Genomic DNA, 22,396 nt, shown 5'->3' on the forward strand with positions numbered 1-22,396 from the left:
TGGAATGGCCTGCCTAGGGAGGTGGTTGAGGCACCATCCCTAGCGCTGTTCAAGAAGCGTTTAGATGAGGTGCTAAAGGACTTAATTTAGTAGTTGGGTAGAGATAGTGATAGGAGGATGGTTGGACTAGATGATCTTATAGGTCCTTTCCAACCTTATGAACTTATGAACTTATAAAGAGCACTAACAAAAAGCCCTATACATGCTTGTAGAGCTCCTGGAATGGGTCCAGAAGAAGGCCACTGAGATCAGAGGGCTGGAGCAGCTCTCCTATGAAGGAAGGTTGAGGGAACTGGGCTTGTTTAGCTTGGAGAAGGGAAGGCTTCGAGGGAGACCTCACAGCATATAAACAGGAGGGGGAATGACTGTTTATGTGGGTTGATAGTGATAGGACAAGGGGGAATGGTTTTAAACTAAGAGAGGGCAGATTTAGTTTGGATATTAGGAGGAAGTTTTTCACTCAGAGGGTTTTTCGCTCAGAGAGGTTGTGGATGCCCCATCCCTGCAGGCATTCAAGGCAAGGCTGGATGTGGCTCTGGGCAGTCCTAGTGGTTGCTGACCCTGCCTACAGCAGGGGGTTGAAACTCAATGATCTTTGAAGTCCATTTCAACCCAGGCCATTCTGTGATTGTATGATCAGAGGAGAAAATACATTTTCATTTTAATTGCCTTAAGGATAAACACAAATTCTAGACCAGCAGAAATAAAAAAAAAATAAACCATCAGATTATTGTGTCACTGTTTGGTTGATTTGTGAGGAGAAAATGATATTCAGATTGTGGTGTCCTTTAGCATCGCTTTTGCTGATCTGGAAATCTCTTTCTTTTAAGGAGATTAGAGTGGCACCATGTGAAAGGCGTGCTCATCTGAGCTGTTGTTCTCTGCAGCCCTGTGCTTATCTGCCCGGGATTATCTGGAACCACTGACACAGAGCAGTGCAGCACAGTGAGAGAAGCTGCAATCCCAGAGGTCTGGGGAGATCTCTGGGGAGATGTGGGCAGATTTTACTTCATCATTGTTATTATTATTATCATTGAAATCAACCGTGATATAGGAGGTACCTCTCAGAGTGAATGTTTTTTCTTCTGCTGAGTTTATGATTGTATGTAAGGGAAATACGGAGAGCAAACCATAGGGAGAGATAGAAGGGGAGCAGATGAAGGATCACATTGAATGGAAAAAGGGGCACCACAAGAAATATATCAAGATAACTGTAGGAAGAGGAGACAGATGCAACACTGCTGTTCATATCGCTGGTGGATGGAAAGGTCATTATAGCAGAAGGCTGGATGTGGTTTGATTTTATTTGTCCCAAGTGTCTTTTTTCTTACACTTTGCAGTCCTTTTGCTGTTGTATGGCTCTTAAATGCTCAGTGAAAAGTGCAGTGTTCCTTCGAGCAGCTCAATCTTTATATGCCTATGTGCTCCATCTGTACAAAGGGAAAAAAATATTTTCCCTGCATCAAAATGTAGCAGTATGTACTAATTAGACTGTGAAATATTATCCCTTGACCATTCAGTGATAGAAATAAAAAAATTCTGCATCTAAAAGTGTCCAACACCAGTTGGTGCAGGGAACTTCACAGGTTACTTTAAAATCCAGCTATAATTATTGTGTATGTAGTAGACTGGGAGTGATTAGATAGTTGATTTTTCTTAGTTATCAGCCTTAATTGTTTTCTGTAATCTTTTGCTTCAGATTTATTCCAACATTACAAATGGAGAAAGAACGAAAAGAGGTCCTTTGGTGGAAAGAGAAACATAACTGCCAGTTCCCTCCTCAAGAGGAAATGCTGCATGTTGTTGTAAAGCAACTGCATGACATGCGTGAGAATTATATCAAATTAAAAGAAGATTTTGTCTATAACCTTAGAATTTTGGAAGAAAGAGATAAAGAGTTAGAATCCTATGATGTCACATTCACTCATCTGAAAACAGCAGAAAATGCTAAGCAGGCAGAGATCAGTGACCTTAAAATACAGCTGGATAAACTGAAGCAACTTCTTGTCAAGGAAAGAAGAAAAAGAGCTGAACTTCATCATTACTATCAACAAAACCTTGAAGAACATAAGTTAGAGCTGGAAGAGCTTTGCAGGTGAGATGCAGATCCCCCTAAGTGCCATCACATGGAGTGTACAGGACAATCAGATGAGCAGACCCAGTCAGTTAGCACGGGTTTATGAAAGGCAGTTCCTGCTTCACCCAGTTTTCTTCTAGGATAAGATGACTTGCTTAGTGGACAAGAGAGAGGCTGTCAATGTTATTTACTATGGCAAAGCATTTGATACTGTTCCCCACAGCGTTCTCCTGGAGAAACTGGCTGCTCATGGGCTGAACGGACATACTGTCCACTGTGTAAAAACTGTCTGGACAGATGGGTTCAAGGGATCATTGTGAATGGAGGTAAATCTGGTTGGTGTGGTGTTCCCCAGGGCTCAGTATTACAGCAGTTTTGTTCAGCATTTTTATCAGTGATCGTGACGAGGGGATTAAGTGCACTTTCAGATTGCAGGTGACACCGAGTTGGGAGGAATGGTTGATCTGCTTGAGGGTAGGAAGGCTCTGCAGGGGGATATGGACAGACGAGATCTATGTGCCAAGTCCAATCACATGTCATTCACATGACACTGCCTGGAGAAGGGGAGGCTCTGGGGATAGCTGAGAGCAGCCTTTCAGTATCTAGAGAGGGGATATAAGAAAGAAGAGGATGGACTCCTTAGCAGGATCTGTTGGGATGGGACAAGGGGAAATGGTTTCAAGCTAAAAGTGGACAGATTTAGATTGGATATAGGGAAGTTTTTGACGCTATGGGCAGTAGCACAGGTTGCCCAGAGAGGTGGTGGTGCCCCATCCCTGCAGACAGCAAAGGTCAGGGGATGGGCTCTGAGCAATGATGGAGCTGCGGGTGTCCCTGCTCGGGAACAGTGGCTGAACACTTGCTGCCAGTAAAGAACCTGGTTGAACATGAGCCAGCAGTGTGCCCTGGTGGCCAAGAAGGACAATTACATCCTGGCTAGTGTCAGAAATAATATGACCAGTGAGAAGCGGTTGCTCCTCCACACCCGGGATTGATGAAACCACACCTCAAGAAATGTATTCAGGTTTGCGCCCTCCACTGCAGGAAAGACACTGAGCTGCTGGAATCCTTTCAGAGGTGAGCAACAGAGTTGGGAAAAACACGAGTAAGAAGTGGCCGAGATAACTGGAATTGTTTATGTGAGGGGTGATGTCATTACTTTGCCAAGTACCTGCAAGGAGGCTGTGTCAAGGAGAGTGTCTGCCTCTTATCTCAGGTGACAAGCAAGCAAATGATAGGAGGTAAGGAAATGTCCTCAAATTGCACCAGTGGTGGTTTAGGTTGGAAATCAGGAGGAGTTCCTTCACAGGAAGGATGGTGAGGCATTGAAACAGGCTGCCTGCGGATGTGTAGAGTCATCATCCCTGCAGGTACTTAAGAGAAATGTGGGTATGGTGCTTAGGAACGTGGTTTAGTGTTGGACTTGGTACTGTCAGGTTGCTGGTTGGACTTAAAGATCTTCAGGGTCTTTTCAAACCTAAGTGAAGCTATGAATCCATGAGATATCCTTGGAATGGTATGTAGGACAAGGCAAGTGTAGCTTCTCTGGGATATACTTGCATCGGGTTTAAGCAGTAGCATCATTTGTACAGTAGAGAGCACTGTGTGGAGATAAGGTTATCTGTTCAGATAGAGGGATGCTTAGGGCACGAGCAGAGTGAAGTCACCCTGCGACCTTTACACCTCCTGCATCTTGAGTTCCTCGGGTGGTTTGACCAATTATTTCTCACAATAGGTTAGAGATGGCATAGCATTAAGTGAAGGTAAGGGTACTCTTAAAAATACAGCATGTCCCTATAGTATATAGGGGTGTATGCAGGGGAGATGATACGATTGATGGGAAGGTGGTATGATTATGGGGAACACAGTGTGGGAAACAGAAGAAAAATTGTCAGAAGGAAACACTTCTTCCTTGGGGACTGGTTTCATAATTCATCATTTTGAAATCATTGTTTTGAATTTTTGGGGTAACTTCTTTAAAAAACAATTATAACTCTTCTTCTGCTCATGGCAGTTGATGAGAAAAGTGATGTCTTGCTGGATTAGTCAGATAAGATACAGAAGGATCTCTAGATGTTGCACTAATAGGGGACTGTGAGAACAGCAGGATACCATAAGCTTGGACTTTTAATTGGAGCCAGAAATGTGGATTTGTTTTTGAGCTGTGAAGCACCTTGTATTCAAGTGAGAAAAGCAAGCAACTGACATTGAACAAGACTTCCAGAGATAAATTATGTCCCGAATGTGCGTATTTTATATGTTATCATGCTGGTAACAGCAAATTTTTTTATCTTTTTTATTTACCTTTTGTTTTTTTGAGCTAATAATTAGCCCAAACTATCTTGCAACTACATGGTTTCTGACCAATCTGTATTGATTAATAAACAGAGAGTGTACCACTGTAACTATAACGTACTGTGAAGTCCATCAAGTTGTAACAAAAAGAGATGGTGTTGTATTTATGGGACTGTGCTGCTGGAGAAGATGTCTTTCCTCATTTGAGAATCACACTGGATGACAAATTCAACAAGCTCCAAAGTTGATACAGCGGTTGATAAGTCATGTAAGATCTCTTCAAGTGCCACCAAAGGGACAGCAGTGGGGCTGAAGACAAACTGTTATCACTTGACTTTGATTACATGGCAACACCTACACGTCCCAAAACTGTGCAATGAAGAGGAGTGGGGGAAGAAGGGAGAGTGGAGAGTAACTTGAATCACGGCAAAATGACCCGCTTGAATTATTCTCAGGGAGCTTCATGAATGCTCTCTATGAAGGGCTAAAGTGGAAGATGTCTGAGGGTGTGAGAAGAGGACATCTGATTTTTAAGGAACACTGTCCCAAACCTCGTGCTGTTTGGTAGCTGAGTGCTGTTACTGATATTTTATATGAGGAAAAAATAACACTGAACCATACAATATTGTGTGACCTTTTCTAATTGAAACTGGATACGTGGGAAGAACTTGTATCACGCTTTCAAAAGGAGATCAAACAGTTTGCCCGCCGTGTATCGTGTTACTTTAAAAGGTTTATTCACTTCTTACGTGCAAGATGATTTCTGAAAAGTGATTGCTGACTATGAGCAGTAGAAGGAAGGTAAAAAAAGAGTCAGGGCTCACAGTTCCTTTAGAAAATTATTGCTGCTTTTATTTCTGGTGTGTTATTGTTCAATGGACTTTTTCCATGCATGTGCAGCATTAGTACAGCAGAGATGCTCTTTAATGTACACTCATTTTATTTTTATTTATAGGTCTAAGAGCAGTCACACAAATCATCAACATGAAAAGTGTGTGAGCCTGAGACATCACACAGAGAGAAAACTCCAAGAACTGCAAGGAGAGCTTGCTTGTCAGAAACAGGTACAATATGGAGAAATAATGTCATATTGCTATGACAACACCCAGTGATCATTTATTTATTATGTTCTGATCGAACTTTGCTGCATTTTTGTAAGGTTTTTTGGTGTTGTTTTGGCCTTTTTTATGTTGTTGTTGTTAAATTGGTGAGATACATAATGACAGATTAGAAAAGTATGCACTACTTGTTTAGTAGCTCTGGCCTTACTTGTCTGGCAGCTGCCCCTTGTGGGGAGCTGTTGGGAATGTGTTATAGTAATCTGAGATTGTGTAAGATTACTTTATGTAGGCTGCACACTGCTAAATTTGTTAACCTTGAAACTGCAGAAAAGGTCATCCTCTGGAAAGCAGAAGCAGCCTTAGGCAAGATGGGTAATGCATGTTCCTTGTTGTACTCCTGATTACAAGACTTCTCCCCTGTCCTGCCTCTTATATTGCTGTCATTTCATTATAAAACAATTGTCTCACTAACTGGCAATGGAATTTGACCTTCAACTGTGATACTTTGGGGGTGGGGTGTGATTTTTCCCACCACTGTATATTTAAAAAGCTTAACACAATGCCTTCCTTCTTTTTGTATTAAGATGATGTTACAAGGATGTTGAAAGAGGTTAATTTATAAACCAGTATATTATATAAGTGAAAGTGGCAAAAGAGATTGTTAGGGCAATTGCAGCTTAAGTACCCTCCCATTCAGATCTCCTTGCCCTTAGTATGGTACATATATGCTACAGTAACCTGTCAGAGGGCAGTGAGGCTCTGGAACAAGCTTCCCAGAAGCATTTTGGATGCCCCATCCTGAAGGCATTCAAGGTCAAGTTGGATGGGGCCCTGAGCAACTTGATCTGGTGAGGGGCAGCCATGCCCACAGAAGGAGGGGGTGGAACTGGATGATCTTTAAGGTCCCTTCCAACTCAAGCCATTCTGTAGTTGATTATATGAAACCAAGAAGTAATGGGATAGAAACTAGTGTAAAAGGAACTTTAGATAGATAGGAAAGGAGAGATGCAGGATTAGTGTTAGCATAGGTAATAGGTGTAGAAATCACAGAACTGGAAGGGACCTCTGGAGATCCCCAAGTAGAAAACCCTGCAAACACAGGTTCCCCAGAGCAGGTTGCACAGGAAAGTATCTAGCTGAGTTTTGAGTAATTCACCCTTGTTGATCCTATAGTGTTTTGTTTGTTTCCATAGCTGAAACTTCAGCTGCGTAAGGGTTCTGGAAGTCTTAAAAATTAAATCAAATATTGGTCTAATTAGAATTCTTATGCTTATTGTCTTTCTATCTTAGGTGAAACTGTTGACCAGAGAACTGGAGGCCTCCAGAGAGACTGGAATGCAGGTGTCAGAATCACCACAAGCAGCAGAAGTGGTTAATTTGCAACTGGAGAAAGAGGACAAGTACAAGAATTGGGAATTAAATGGTTTTGTAGCTCTGAGAATGTCTGGCATTATACAAACTGTATTACAATCAGAGTAAACTGGTTTGCAAATTTCTCTCCACACATTCTTTTTACTTTTTTGCTGCAGCAGCAGCTCCAGATGGTGTACATGAACTAATTGATCTAGTAACAGATATGGTTATAAGAGGAAGAGTTAGCCCTTTGTGTGAAGCATCTGCTATGTAGCCTGTATTTCAGCTCAATCCCAAAGTTCCAATGGCTCAATGCTATCTTCTGCTTTTAATGAAAAAAGAGTACTTCTTCCAAGCAATGAATATAATGGAAAAACATAGTTCTTCCCACTTACAGATTGTAGTTATTTTCAGTGTCTAATGTTCTGTTCAGCTTTATTCTTCTCTCAGGGAGCTAGATGGAGTGCTAGTACGGTGACAGAAAGCAACTTATTCACATCAGAGCATTAGTGTTGCTTTTATTTGAATTATTTTTTGCTCATTGAATCCCCGTGAGGACATAGGGTTTTTTTGTTTGTTTGTTTTTGTTTTGTGCTAATCACAAATATAACATCCCGTGGTAAATTGCAATTAAGATCTCTTCTGTTTCTGCCACTTCGGGCAATGATTTTTGGAATTCACTCAAACAAAATTGATAACATAAATCAACAGTGCAAAAATGAATGCCCTTTGTGTTGCTTAAAAGCTCACTTTATCTCTTTGCACATTCCAGGGAGGAAGAACCATCTCATGCTGGTAAGGAAAAGGATGCAGTGTCAGCTTCAATGAAAGAAGCTCCAACCAAACAGTTTAAAAAGTTGAGGAAACAGATTAGAGAACTACAGATGAGACAGAAAAGTCTGGAATTGAAGCTGTGCAGGAAAGAAGGGAACCACAGTGCTTGTGCAAGAGAGAAAGATGCCCTTGTTAAGAAGTGAGCCACATGATTTTTCTTCTTTTGTAAGTTTTGAAGAAAGAAATTCAGAATATCATACTTAACAGATTTGGGCCCAAACTGTTTAAAGGAAAAGCTCACAGTAATATATGGTGCCATATGTAAATGAGAATCTCCATTTACAAAAGGGCTACTGTAATTGTTAGCAAAGAGCATGAAAAAGGTGTGGTTGGAAAGCTATTCTGCATTACTGGAAACAAAGCTGGGAATCTCTGGTGGAGAAAGTGGAACATCACTACAGGTAGGGACACTAGATGTGTATTCTTGTGTTTAAAAAGCAGCAGTGGCAGATTGATGGGGAATAAAACCTTTCAGATCCACAGAACTATTTTTTCAAGTAAGAGGATGCCTTTGTGCTGTTTTGTCATGTTAACAAGCCTATTCCCAGGTGTGAATGGAAATCTGACCATAATTTCTTGATTGTAAGTGCTCAAATGTAAATCCTTTCTTCTGTCAAGCTGTCTGCTTGCATTTGGTTGCAATATGGTCACACCAAAATGTATTGTTATTGCCTTAGTAATTCATTCCTACTGCACATTCTCCTCACTGGATGGCAGGCTCAAGATAATGGCATTCCCTGCTGTGCTGACCTGTCACTTAAGAAGGATACAGGCTATCTAAGATCATGGGATGGAATGCTTCTAGCATGAGTGTGTGTTTGATGCATAGTGCAGGTTTCCAAGCTTGCAGAGCATCAACCCCATGCAGCTTCATGGCTGATTCTCTGGCTCAGCTCAAGGAAAGGCAACAGGTGTCTGGTCCTGGGAAATTATTTTAGAGTATGAATGTAACAAAATATATATGGTGGAAAATGGGACAAGGAAGAAAGAAGGAAGAAAGGAAGGCTGAGTCTTTGAACACGACACAGTACCAGGAAAAAAAAAAAGTATTAAATACTTCCATTTTCTGAATTCAACTGCTTTGCTCTGTGTATCATAGGTATAAACAGCTGCTGATGGCAGCTGAGCAAGGACCACTTCTGGAACAGCGTAAAACCCACACAGAGCTGGACTGGCAGCAATGTGGGAATGCTGAAAACCATCAGTATCAGAAATCAGAGGATCTAACACCAAATCTGTGTTTAGCAGGAGAACAGGTGAGAAGTTCAAATTAGCTATTTAGGAACTATTTGTTGCATAGATCTGTGGAATATGTCACATCATAGTTTTCCTTGAGTGAAGCATTACCAGAACAATTGTCATGGGTGATCCCTGACAGATGCCTTATGTGCTTTGTAATGAAGTCAGGGCAGCCTGGGAGGTGAGAGTGCTCTTCTTTTGGCTTTGAAGCAGAAAGAAGTCTTGTCAGGGCAGCACCAGGCCAAAGAGAGCTTCATAGGTCACAATACAGCTTCAGTTCTGTCAAGGGAATAATATTAGTCCTGGAAAACTCAGAGGATTTTGTATGGGAGGGTGGGAGGGGAAACAACAACAAAAACCCCACACCTCTATTTTGTGAGGTGTATGAGCTGCTGCTTCTGAAAAATGAAATACAGTATTAACACATTTATTGCTTGGAGACAGTTACACTGATTGCTAACAGCAATTCTCAATGACCAGTTACCCAATAAATCCTTGGGTACAGAGGAAACACTTGTTTCTGAAGTTTGAAACTCATACACTGACATGTGAAGGCACATGTAAGGGAAGATCTCTTACAGAGGGAGCGTTGCTCGGGAGTGGAGGTTTTTACCATGCTCTGCTTTTATTTTACAGACATCTCAATCTGATAATAAAAGTTATCTCAGGAAAGATATTCCTGGCTCAGAGATACAAAAGCTGCAGGAGCAGAACGCCAACCTTCGGGCTGTGATTGCACAGATGAGGAGAGAAATGGAGAGTCTGGATGAGCAGACACCGTCCTCACTGCCTCAGAGAGAGCAATCTGCCCCTGGCCATGCTGCAGAGGTCTCACTGCTCACTGCTGGTGTCCCGATGGGAAGGGCTGAAGGTGCTGTCACACAGCTGGCTGTGGAACTGTCTTTTCTTAGGTGTCTTTTTTCTTAGGTGACAGCACGATTTTAAAACATCTTGCTGTTAAAAATGTGTAACACTTTAAGCTGCATTCCTTTCAACCAAACACTATCACAAAGTGCTGTGTGACCAATTGGTTTGGTTAGCTTTCCATGGAAACATTTAATCTATCACTAACTACAAACATCCATCTTCTTTTTTCTTGTTTTCCCTATGGGAAAGTCAAGGCTGACAGAACAAAGAAAGGTGCATCCACTACAGTTAGATCTATTTCATACTAAATTAATGAGCATTTGTCAAGTTTGGTTTAGTTTGGCACCAGCACACACCTAGCCTTGCTAAAAAAGGAGACTTAATAAACAATTAAAGCAGAAACTATTTTGATTTTAAATTAAAAACAAACAAACAAACAACAAGAATAGTTCTTTTATATAGAAGTTAGTGAAAGTTGGTCCTCTGGTTTTGGAAGACACAGTCCAAAATAGAGAAGACTGATGGCTGCTGTAGTTCAGCAGTCTCCAAGATCATTTTTGTCAGCTGGTAAATATGAGTTTTCAAAAATTAATTACATTTTTTTTCACCTTTGCCTGAAATTCTTTATTCAACTAGAATAATACTTCTTCTATCCCTTAAAAATATATGGGGATTTTATTCAATATCTCTGAAAAAGATTGTAATGTTAAATCTTCAGTGTTTAAGATGAGAGAATAACCTGGAGGAGTACTTCTGGTTTGGAGGAGTCCTCTGTCCTTTCCCCTGCATTCCCCACATTAATCAAAATGCTCAGACTCTGGAAGTAAAGGAAGCATTTTTTTAGTATTAATTTCTATTTATTGATTTTTTTAATATTTTTTTCCCCACTGTACCAAAAAAAAACTATTACATCCAAGCTGCTCTTGTTCTACTGAGTCTCAACTTATTATTATTATTATTGTTAAGTCATTCACTTCTGGAAGAAGAAAAACATCTTCTGTCTGTGTACTCCTTACCCACAGTTTGAGTTTTCTCATATGTGATCTACTGACATGTACATGTGGTGCAGCTGAGTAAAAAGGTTGCTATGAAGACCTAAACTGAATATAAAAGTGTACATTCACATTATTCTCCTCTCTCTTTATCTAGGTTCCTTGTGCACAGACCAAGTTTCAGGGAGAGCCATGTCGAGCAGTGTGAATGCTGACTTGGCTAACTTGGGCTGTGTAGTAAAACCAGGCACAGAAAAGGTATGAAGAGGTTTCAACCAGCTAAAAGAGGGGGGTGTGTAATTAAGTAAACAGCACATTACTTTTGTTTGAACAAATACTAAAAATGCAATTTATGCACTCTCATGTGGTCAGTTAGCAATGAACCAGCAGTGATTGTTTTTTTCAGCTGAGCCTGCTCATTCTTTCTAATTTTGACAGTCCTGATTATTCAAGCTTTTTATATATATAATTAATACTTAAAATCTTTCAGTGTGCTTGTAATGAGGTGGCTAGTGGTGATGTACTTATAGTATTATAGTACTTATAGTCCTGAGTACCCCCACTGCTGGCACAAGCCGGGGGATGTAGGGATGGAGCTGAAAGGGACTTGGGGGCACTGGTGGTGCCAGCACTGTGCCCCCTCTGCACAGAAAGTCAACGGGATCCTGGGCTGTACCCAAAGCAGTGTAGCCAGCAGGTCAGAGAGCAGATCTGCCCCTCTGCTCTGCACTGTGAGACCTCACCTGGAGCTCAGTGTCCAGCTTTGGAGTCCTCAGTGCAGGACAGACGTGGACCTGTTGGGGCACAGCCAGAGGAGGGTCACTAAAGTGCTCCCAGGGGTGGGAACAGCTTTATGAAAACAGGCTGAGGGCTGGGGCTGTGCAGCCTGCAGAAGGGAGGGCTCTGGGGAGAGCTGAGAGCGGCCTTCAGTCCCTAAAGGGGCTGTGAGATGGGGACAGACAGATGGCCTTTAGAGTCCCTTCCGACCCCCCCCCGTTTATGACACGGTGCCGTCCCGGCTCTTGCGCGCCGCGGCGCTGCGTTTCCCCAGGCGCCCGCTAGGGGGCAGTGCGGCACTGGAGCACGCGGCTTCGGGACGGGGAGTCGCGGGGTACCGGAGCGGGCGGACTGTGCTCCCCCCGTGTCACGGGGATTTCATAGAGACCCGGGATGGTTGGAGTCGGAAGAGACCCTAAAGGCCGTCTGGTGCCACCCCCTGCAGTGAGCAGGGGCACCCACAGCTCCATCAGTGCTTACAGCCCCGTCCAATCAGACCTTGGCTGTCTGCAGGGACGGGGCACCACCACCTCTCTCTGGGCAAACTGTGTCATTGATTTCTTCTGTGGTTTAATGTGCCCCACGTTGCTAGCAAAATCTTGGAAACGGGCTCTCAACAACAGGCTGTAGGCTTCAGATTCACACTTTGCTTTCAGCTCCTTTCTGAGGCATGTATGCACCGAACTCTTAAACATGCAGACAACATGTTCAAAATATTTTTATAAGTCTTATCTGTGTTCTCAGGGTTCAAATAACAGAGTTATGGACAAAGAGATGATAGATTTTGGCTCTGCCTCAGATGAGTGCTGTCCTGGTGGTGGTGTGCAGTGTGGTGTCAGCTGCACTCCACAAGGAACACAAAATAAACTGAAGGAAGCAGCGAGAGCGATCTCAGTCCTGAGCCAAGAGAAGCAGCAGCTGATAGAAATGGGACACAGAACAGATCTTGGAATGATACTGAAGGAAGGTAATAAATGTATTGTAGTGCTAGCTTACCCATGTAAAATAAAACCCTTGAGTTTGTTCATTCTTTGTGCTAGAGAGAGCTAGATTTTAATACAAAAGGAAGATGCTGCACTGACTGATCCTTGAGCTGCATTACTTTGTCAGTAAAGCAGAGGAAAAAGGAAAAACAATGCTAGACCCATTTTCACATGGCACTGAATCCATCTCCAGTGAGAAGACAACTCTTGCTGGAAATGTCATAGTGAAAATAACAGCAGAGAATGCTTTCCTCCATCTTTTTTTTTTTCTCTTTTATAGGACTTTGGCATCCCACTAGCCCTAAGTGCTGCACAGTTTGTGTTGGCTCTGACGGCCTTTCTCCAAGAGAGCTTGTCAAAAGAACACAGTGTCAGCTTTCATCTTTAAGGCACCTGCAACACAAGCTCATAACACAGGTAATCACACACCCTTGGAATTGTGGTGATCATGGAGTGTTAAGCCAATTGATATCATTTTCCCTAAAATTCTACATTCAAATGCTCAAGTCCTTTCTTGGTACCTGGGAAGATTGGTAGTTGTGGGGTTCTATTTGGATCTTCACTGTTTAAAATCATTGTTTTTATCTAAGAAACTTGAAAAACACTCATGTTGATGCACAATCCTGAACTACAAGTGTGAGTTTCATAAAGCTTAATGGTAAATGAGCAAAATAAGGCCAGTTGAAGGACTTGCAGTGTGCTCTGAGACTTGAAAATGATCGATCAGTGAGCATACTTCCAAGTATTTGATCCCCCTTGTCCAAAATATTGCACCAGCACATTTCCCATTTATGAAGGCAAAATGCATAATTACCAGATCTGTAGTCTTTTGTAACTGGAATATAATTTTTAAGAGTTAAATTGCAGCTTTCCTGAGAGAGTCAAGTAGATCAAACCTGGCTCTCCCAATAGTTAGTGGCAGACCTCCCAGTGACTTCACTGGAGTCAAGATTTCACTATGTACTTTACTTAATTGATCAGGAGATTTGTTCCTGTGAGGATTGTGTCAGAGCAGCTGATTGCCGTTGTGGTTTTGAGGGCAGCAAACAATGTTCTGTCAAAGGGGGTGAGGTTGTTGCTCTGAGGCATGGAACTCCTGTAGAATTATTAACCAAGTTCAGCTGGGGAAATACTTCCTCTGGGAAACTCTCTGGGTCACTGGTTTCAGTGAGCCAGCACTGAGTAAAGAGGAGTGGGGTTTAGCAGTGATTCTGTTGTTTTGGTTTGGTTTTCCCTTGTGGTCAAGTGAAGCGTCCTGTATTTAATTTTCTACTTCCTTCCTGTTGTTCTTCTGCTATATACTGCTCAGAAGAGCCTGGTTCAGTTGTCTTTACCTCTTCCCACCTTCCTCACCAGGTAATTAGGCATGTTAGTAGGATCCCTCCTGACATATCTCTTCTGGAGGCTAAACAAGGCAAGATTCCCCAACCTCTTCTTGTGCGCACAGCACATGTTCCAATCCATTCATCATCTTTTGGGCTGTTTGCTGCACTTGCTCCAGTGCAGCTGTGGTCCTTCTACTACTTCTTCTACAGTTTCTATTTTTTCTGACCTCTCTTGTCTCCTACATTCTTCTAAAAGTCATAAAAATATATTGTCTTCCTTTTGTAAAAACAAATGCACTTTGAAAATCCATGGTTTGCTGAAAGTTAGCATTTGACTGCATGTGTCCAGTTGGTGTGTGGACTCCAGAAGTAATCCTGCATTTCCCACACCAGGATTGCTTGGAGGTCTTGGGTGAAGTGCTATCAGTGAGGCTCTTCCAGCTGTGGAGACTTTTGGGGTAATGTCTGTAACAGACATGCTGGATTTTGTCCGAACTAAAAGAAAGGATGTCCCTTCTTCCATTTGAAGTTGTTCATCATCAGTATTCTCATTCCAGGCTGTTTTTAACCCAGAACAACCCCACTGAGAAGCCAACCCTTCAGCTGAAGCTGATCTCCGAGCTGAGCTTCCAAGCACTGCTCTTTTTGTTTTCTGTTTATTTGTTCTACAAATTGAAAGTTGAGGGAACTGAGGGATAATTAGTTTAGTTCTCTTGTAACTCACTGAGAAAGCACCTTTCTGTGGCTGTTGCTCATTTTTATTTTTCCTTTTTCCCACCATACTTTCGTATTTTTTTCTTCTGTAATTTAATCATGGAACAAAACGAAAGTGAAGAATGACACTGGCAACATAAACATGAGTAACAGGCAGGTTGATAGTAAAAGCAGTAACACAAAATGAAGATCTTGAACAAAACGAATAGTTTTCCTGGGAGGACACTTTGGCCCTGTTGATCTGACAGGGATTTATTTTTACTTAGTATGATTTATACCTGATTATTTTAAATCTGGTAGTGTAGCCCCAAAATGAACTTTAAGTGCATGATTTCTAGAGGCTGTGAGTTATTTGTGTTAATGTAATATTTTGTATTTGGAGCTGCAGTATGCAAAGCAACAGCACCTCTCCAGGGTCTCTTCTGTAATTGCCCACCCCACCTTCAAGGGAGAAAAAGCTCCAAGCAGCTGTGGAGAAGAAACAGAACCACTGTCTGCTGAGGTACAGTGCAATTTTATCATCAGTCTGATTTGTCTTCAGTTGGATTTTCCAACTGGAGTCCCTCAACTATTGTTTGCTGAGAGATGTATACATTTACTAAGTTATGCTTTGTTCCTACGAAATAGTATTTGTAAGAGAGCTTTATTCTATTTAATGCTCAATAAGCCAGGGTATCTCAATCACTTCCATGACATTCATTTCCTTGTACAACATTTCAAAATTTAAATCAGGAATTTTCTTTTCCAATCTTGCTTCTGTGCTGAAAGACTTCTATCTTTCTAAGACCACGAGTGTTAAAGCATTTTCAGATGTCTTTAGAGTGAAAAGTATGTATCTTTATAAGATGGCATTTGAACTTGCACAGGTTCAGCCAGATTCCTCTGCTGGAAATTATGGGCCAAAGCAACAAAAGGCAGCTGCTACATCCTCAAAGGTGGTTCAAAGTCAGCCACCCAAGGAGAGCCCTGGTCAAGCCCAGCAAGTCTGGATTTCTTCATCTAGAGCACGCAGTTTGTGCCAAGGTATTTGGCAAACTTTAGAAATGGGATCAAGCTCTTCTCTGAGTCCTCAAAACAACACTGAACAAGGTAAGCATGCTTTGCAAATAATCATAGTATTTAACTCTTCTAGAAGAATACAAGTGTAAGAGTTGATTCTGCCCCTTTCCACTCCCATTTTTACATTAGCACTCCTGGTGTTACAGTGCTGTGATCTGAATCTAATGATCCAATCAGTTACTTTAAGGCACTTTTACTCTTGCCATTGGAGTTATTCAACCATTTAGAATGAATGTACAGCTCCCTGCTGTTATTGCCACTGTCACAAATACTACTTATATTTCTCAGCTTTTTAAAATCTCGTGTGGAATTGCAATACCCTTCTGCTTTGACATAATCTAAACTCTATTTGGGGTGCATATGAAAGTGTCTGTCTGAAAACTGTGCAGTCCATGTGTTGCTAGGGGACTATCAGATCAAACTGTAATGTTAGAAATCCTCACTTAATGATTATTTTTATGGCAGCGTAATGGCCACAATACTTCTTAATGTACTGAGACCTAGAGGGTAGAAGTGAGATGATGAGTGTAGCACTGTGTATGCTGCAGGCATGCTGAACTAGGGCTGGTTATTTACCAGTATTTTGTAGTCTAGTGCAATGAGTCGTTCAGCCTGGAGAAGAGACTGACAGCAGCAGTTCAGTATGTAAATGGGGGCTGTAAGAAAGAAGGGGACACACTCTTTAGCAGGGTGAGATGAGACAAGGGGAAATGGTTTCAAACTAAAAGAGAAGTTTACATTGGATCTAAGGGAGGAGTTCTTACGCCATGGGCTGTGGGGCAGTGGCACAGGTTGCCCAGAGAGGTGGAGGTGACCCATCCCTGCAGACAGACACAGTCAAGGCATGGGCTGTGAGCACTGCTGGAGCTGTGGGTGCCTCTGCTCAGTGCAGGGGTGGGACCAAATGGCCTTCGAGGGTCCTTTCCAAACCATTCTATGATTCTAAGCTGGATCATTAATAAAAAATGTAAAAATAGACTCAAAACCTTTCACGTGAGACAGTCCTAACTTTACAGGTCAGACAGTAATAGGGTTGCCGTGGGAGAAGATAAGACCCAAGGCATAGACTGAACGTTTATCAGTGTTATACCGTGATAAAAAAAGCACATGTTCTTGGAAAAAAAGAATGACAGTATGTAACACCTAACAGGGCTTTCAAAATGAAAAATAGATTATAAGTGCAGTTGTTTACAGCAGTACACCACAGTGCCAAACTGACAGAACTGTAGGATTAGAATGATGTAGTGATGAGAGTTACTGTCCATGTGCTGTTCTTGTGGGGCTGGGATTGAAAGAGGAAGAGTATTTCAGGTCAGGCCTCTATTGACAGGATAAGCAAAAGGATGTCTTTGAAACACTGATAGTGCCATGCAGTTTCATGCTGCTTTGTGCGTGATGCAACGCAACTGGCAGCCTTACAAGGACATCAGTTTCTTAATGTCTGGAAATTTCCAGCCACCATTGCAAAACTTACTGTAGATTTTTGAGGATCTAGAGAACAGCAAAAGGGAAAGGTGATACTGCCAAAGCAAAATATGTGTGACATCAATGAGGGGTAACAGTTTCTGGAGAATAACCTTAATTTGATCTCTGCATCCAGATTTACCCCCAAAGGGTTTAAGAGTGGAGATTATTCATTGCATGCAGACCCTGAAATGTTGCATTGCAAGAACAAGATTTCAATACAAAATTAAAAATATATGTTATTTCTCCACCAAGGAATTTTCCAAATGGTATCCTCAGTTCTACTAGTTGGAATTCTCACTTTAGAAAATAAAAAGAATTTAAAATGAAAAAATAATTAAAAAAAAACCAAACAAAACAAAACCAGTTCACTTTGTTATATCCATGAAGCACGTGGCTACAGTGCACAGAACTGTTACTGACATGGAGCAACGTGGTAGTTGTCTGTCAGGTACAAGTGATGCACTTGCAGACTTGAAAGCTCAGTAACATAAGATGATTTGGAACAAAGGCAAGTGAGTCTACTTGCGTATTCAAGCATTTATTTAATGAGTTCAGTGCTGTACAAATCTGCCATAGCAGTAACTGTGTTTTGTGGGCATTTCTGGTGAAACAGCCAGAGATGTAGTGTGGTAATTATTGTCTGATCCTCCTTCATCCCGGATTTTTTCACGTACGTCAGCAAGTTGGCATATCAAATGAGCCCCACAGTTTGCTATACTTCCAACATGTGACACAGTGCAGTGACTCCATATGTTTTGGGATGCTGATGACGTGTGCTAATGCTGAGTGACTGAAATGGACTGTTACGTACTTTGTTCATTTCACCATCAAACTCTGAGCTCATGGAAACTTCCAAGAAAGTCAGAGACTAAAAAATACATTCAATTTCTCTCTCCTTGCTCTACCTGCTAATTTTTAGTTTGTGCTATACAAATGAGATGGATTAAATATTATTTTTGTGTGCTAACTCTTAAGATAAATAGAAATAAGGGAGCTGGAAGGAGCATAGGCCCAGGATACTGTTGGCCTTCTTGGCTGTAAGCACACACTGCTGGCTCATGTCCTGCTTTTCTTCCACAAAGACCTCGATGTCCTTTCCCACAGGGCTGTTCTCAAGTTCTTCTCTCAGTCCATACTTGTGTTTGGGATTGCCCCAGCCCAAGTGCAACACTTTGTACTTTGTTTTTTTAATCTTATTACATTCGTGTCAGCCTACTTTCCTGCTTTGTCTGCGTCCCTCTGCATGGTGTTCCTTCCTTCTGTTGTATTAACTGCAGCACTCAGCTTGGTGTCACCTGCAAACTTACAGAGAGTGCAATCAATCCCACTGTCTCCATCATTGATGAAGATGTTGAAAAGCACTGGTCCCAGGACAGACCATGAGGGGACACCCCCTGTGACCGGCCTCCAGTGGGACATAGAACCATTGACCGCAATCCTCTGGCTGCAACCATCCAACTAATTCTTTATCCACCAAATAGTCCACCTTTCTACTGCATGCATTTCCAATTTAGAATTAAGAATATGTTGTGGGACCATATCAAAGGCCACTTGTTAAGGAAGATAACATCAGTTGCTCTTCCTGTGTCCACTGATGCCATCACTCCATCACAGGAGGCCACAACATTGGTGAGACACAGTCTGCCCTCGGTGAAGCTGTCTTGACTGTCTTGGATCACCTCATTATCTCACAACATCCAGGAGGACCTGTTCCATGACCTTCCCAGGCACAGATGAGATGCTCACTGGCCTGTAGCTTCCTGGATCTTCTTTTGCCTCTTTCTCAGAAACAGGAGTGATATTTCCCATTTTCCAGTCACTATTGACTTCATCCAACAGCCATCCTCTAAAGCAAGTTACTCGTCAATAGAGCTGTATGCTTGCCTCTCAAAATCCTGGCACACACACGCAGTAGTGTGATTAGCTTCTGTTCAAGCTGCAATTTTTTCAAAGGCAAGCATCACCTAGTAAAGTTTGACCATAAGACCACAGGGTATGGCCAGTAGTATGAGAGGTGCTCTGTGTTACCACGTGAATTGCTCCTGATCACCTATGTCTCCTTGGGTCAGCAGAGACAGAGGTTAGTGCAGAGGGGACATAAGGTAAGCTGTGTCTGCACTTAGGATGTCCCTGCTTGCTTTATACACTTTTGGAGTCAGTGAAATGTGGTATTTTCCATGCCAAAGTAGGACTCAGATTTTGGCAGACAGTCCCTCTGTACTTTGGAGAACCCCCCACCTCTACTGCCATTCACTACAGAGGTCCTGGGGTAATTAGTTGAGTTTACATGGTAGCCTAAGAAAGAGAAGATGTTTTAAAGCATAGTAAGTTCTTTGGTTTAGTACCTAACTTGGAGTTTCTTTTAACCACTGTTCTCACTGTTACTTGCAGAGCTTTGCCTCTGAAACTCTATACTTTACGGATCAAAAGTTATCTTAAGTGTTTCCACACTAGACAGAATTTCAACAGCTTTGACATCACTGACAGTTCTAAGAGCAATCCATGTGGGTAAAAAGCTGGCCGAGTGCGAATCCAGTAAAACATTAACAAACAGAAAGAGTGCTCTAGCTCTTGCTTCATTCTAACTCTAAGAAGGGCTAAAGAAAGACTCCCGATTTCTCTTCTGTTGCATAAAACTTTTCATCTTTGAAGTGCTTCACAAATATTAACTAATCCTCTGGTTACGTTTTCTTCGCTTCAACATTCTTCAGCTGAACAGGAACCTGTTTGAGTTGGTGTTCTTTCCGAAGCACAGTTAGACACAAGCAATAGCTAGGGACTCGTTTTTTAAATTACATTTTCCATTTGGGGAACTGGATCTGAACGACAGCAACAAATCATAAAAAATAAGAATTAGGGAATATTGATCTCTGACTGTAAGCACAAACGCAGTAGAAGATACATTCAGCATTTCACCACGACATTTTTGGGTCCATTTTCAAAAGCAACTTGGGCTCTCTGCTGTGCTCTTGGTAGCGAGGTCACTTCTGAAAGTGATTTATAGGCTTGAGGCCTCAGTCCTTATCTGATTGATTGTTTGTTTGTGTGTGGTAATCGAGATACTGCATTTAAATTTCTTGCTACTGTGTATATTCCTGCTGATTTTATTCAAGGTCCTTTGGACATGTGAACAATACCAAGCAGAGCCAGTACCAGAGGAAAGTCTTTATTCAGAGTTTGCTCAGGACGTTTCACTTCAAACAGCATTTCTAATTCTGGGGCACTGGTTCTTTGTCTTTTTCTGCTCTGTAGAACTAACCTTGCCAGATGCAGTTTGATTTGTTTGCATTTCTGTATTTTTGTCTGCCCAAAACTTTTCAGTAGCCACATGAAATGCTTTTGTTCTGTGTTGTTGTTCCAAATACCTAAGCAGACTTTAATAGTTAGAACTGTAACATCCTTAGTGCCAGGAGACAAGCATAGAGAAGACCTCAGAGGAAGGGATGCATGTGGTGCATTGGCACTTGGTTGCTTTGCCTTTGGATCTATAGTTGTAGGGCCTCCCACAAGGTGTCTGCAAGTTGTGCCCTGATTTGAATTGATCCTTAAAAACTGAGAGGGTCTTGCAAAACCAGACTGCCAGTAAGCAGTGCTGGCCGGGTGATGATGGAGCTACCCACTGCTGTTTTTTCAGATGTCAAATGATAATCTCATTCTGCTGTGGCTCCTGTTCAAGAAAAATAATCTCTGAAGCTGTATCCATTCCTTCCCAAACAGTGCCTCCTGCTCTGCTCCAAAGTGCTGATGTTTTCGTGAAATTCTGCTTTATTATCTTACAGACCATGCAAGCCCTTTTTCCATGAAGGGCAATGTACCCAAAGCTCTTCCATGAGTTTGAGCATCAGTTCTCCTTAGTGTCTCCTGCTCTGTAGGTAACCACGAGGTGGCAAGCTGAACAACATTGCATAACGATGGCACAAGAGCCCACTGCGTTTTTGCCACCTGTAATAACAAATGGCAGCAGGCCAACCCAGCACAGATGTTGCAGACTCATAAGGGAACAACTGCTTCAATCTGAGCCTGAACACAAGAATGATTTCAGTGTCATGTTCTGACGCTGGGCGCAGCATCGTGTTTTGCGTAGAGCTATAAACCCCCAATAGATTAATTCATCCCAAACATCAAAGAATGTGTTTTCTTTTTATCCAAGTCCAGTCCTGTTTGGACTTCCCACCCTGTTCTGTTGACTATAAGAATTTACCTTCTGCTAATTACCTCTCTGTGATGTCTTTCATACATTTCTCATGCCGTACCTGGGTCTGGAAGCCATCAGTTTTAAACATTTCCAACTAATACAGAGTGCTGCAGTGAGTATTATCACCAGTATGTTCTGCCTGCTGCTGTCAGCTTTGGTTCCCTATAAATCTGAAGTTAAAATCTCAGTGCACTTAAAAATAAGGATTAAGTGGCTGGAGCCAAGCACCTGTAAACATCACTTATAGCATACAGTGAATGCTGTGATTGACCAGTTCCACTTATCTTATGTAGTAAAAGCTGTGATAAGGCTGAAGTTCATTTCATTGGAGGTAGACAGTTGTTTTCAAAGAATTATGTGAGAGTCATATGTCTGAGAATTATGCAAGACAGACTCCCTTCAGCACTAAGACCAATCTCTGCACTTCCCAACCAAAGGTACTGCATTTTCAGTCTGCTCTAGCACACAGAAAATAAAGATTTCCACTGCAAATGCCTTCCTGTGCAAAAGAAAAGGAAAACAAACAAAAACCACACAATGACAGTAGTAAGGCAGCTTTGCCAAGCTCACAGAGCTGCCTTTGAGCCCTTTGGATTGGGCTTCTCCTAACACATTTTACTACAGCTCTCATGGCTCCTGGTGGTTTCTTGAAAGAGATCAAATGATTGCAGCCAACTCCTTCATCACCATTTCACAATATGGGAGTAGGTAGGGCTAAGATCGCCTTGTGTTATTCAATATGTAGGTATTGTGTCTTCTCTCACAGGGGAGAGAAAACATGTAAAACTTGATGTTTAAAATCAGCTGAACGGGTAGGTGGTGCTTGAGTTGCACATGGTTAAATGTAAACACCAGCACAAAGTGCCTTTATTGATTTGTTTGTTTCTTTATACATTTGAGCACTGGAGTTGGAAATTACACATTCAACCAAGCAACTTGGAGAAAGTCAGGAGCGCAGCAATGCTACGGGTCGGCGTGAAACACCCGAAGCACATCTGGCAATCAGAGGTACCAAGCTGGAGGCTCAGCAGAAGCTGAAGTCCAGGAATTTACCCTGTACGTATCCCACAAAACGAAAAATCTCTCCTAAAGTAGCAAAAATCCGCAACTACAATATTAAAGATTGATTTATTTGTTGGCAGCAAGTTCTGCATCTGC

General features: G+C 42.0%; 1 protein-coding gene across 1 annotated transcript; it reads left to right on the top strand.

The window, feature by feature from the left end:
- The first annotated feature begins 1,509 nt into the window (after positions 1-1,509).
- CCDC57 (coiled-coil domain containing 57) lies at positions 1,510-22,396 on the top strand. The gene is given in 13 exon segments (XM_065735245.1): positions 1,510-2,095; positions 5,328-5,436; positions 6,724-6,868; positions 6,871-6,916; positions 7,559-7,759; positions 8,720-8,876; positions 9,496-9,730; positions 10,876-10,976; positions 12,240-12,462; positions 12,759-12,895; positions 14,900-15,019; positions 15,384-15,606; positions 22,139-22,396. Coding segments are annotated over 13 exon segments (2,301 nt in total). The 5' UTR covers positions 1,510-1,718; the 3' UTR covers positions 22,366-22,396.

Source organism: Cyrtonyx montezumae, unplaced genomic scaffold (genome assembly GCF_038088225.1).
Source record: "Cyrtonyx montezumae isolate F1298 unplaced genomic scaffold, pur_monq_1.0 scaffold_19, whole genome shotgun sequence".
NCBI lineage: Eukaryota > Metazoa > Chordata > Aves > Galliformes > Odontophoridae > Cyrtonyx > Cyrtonyx montezumae.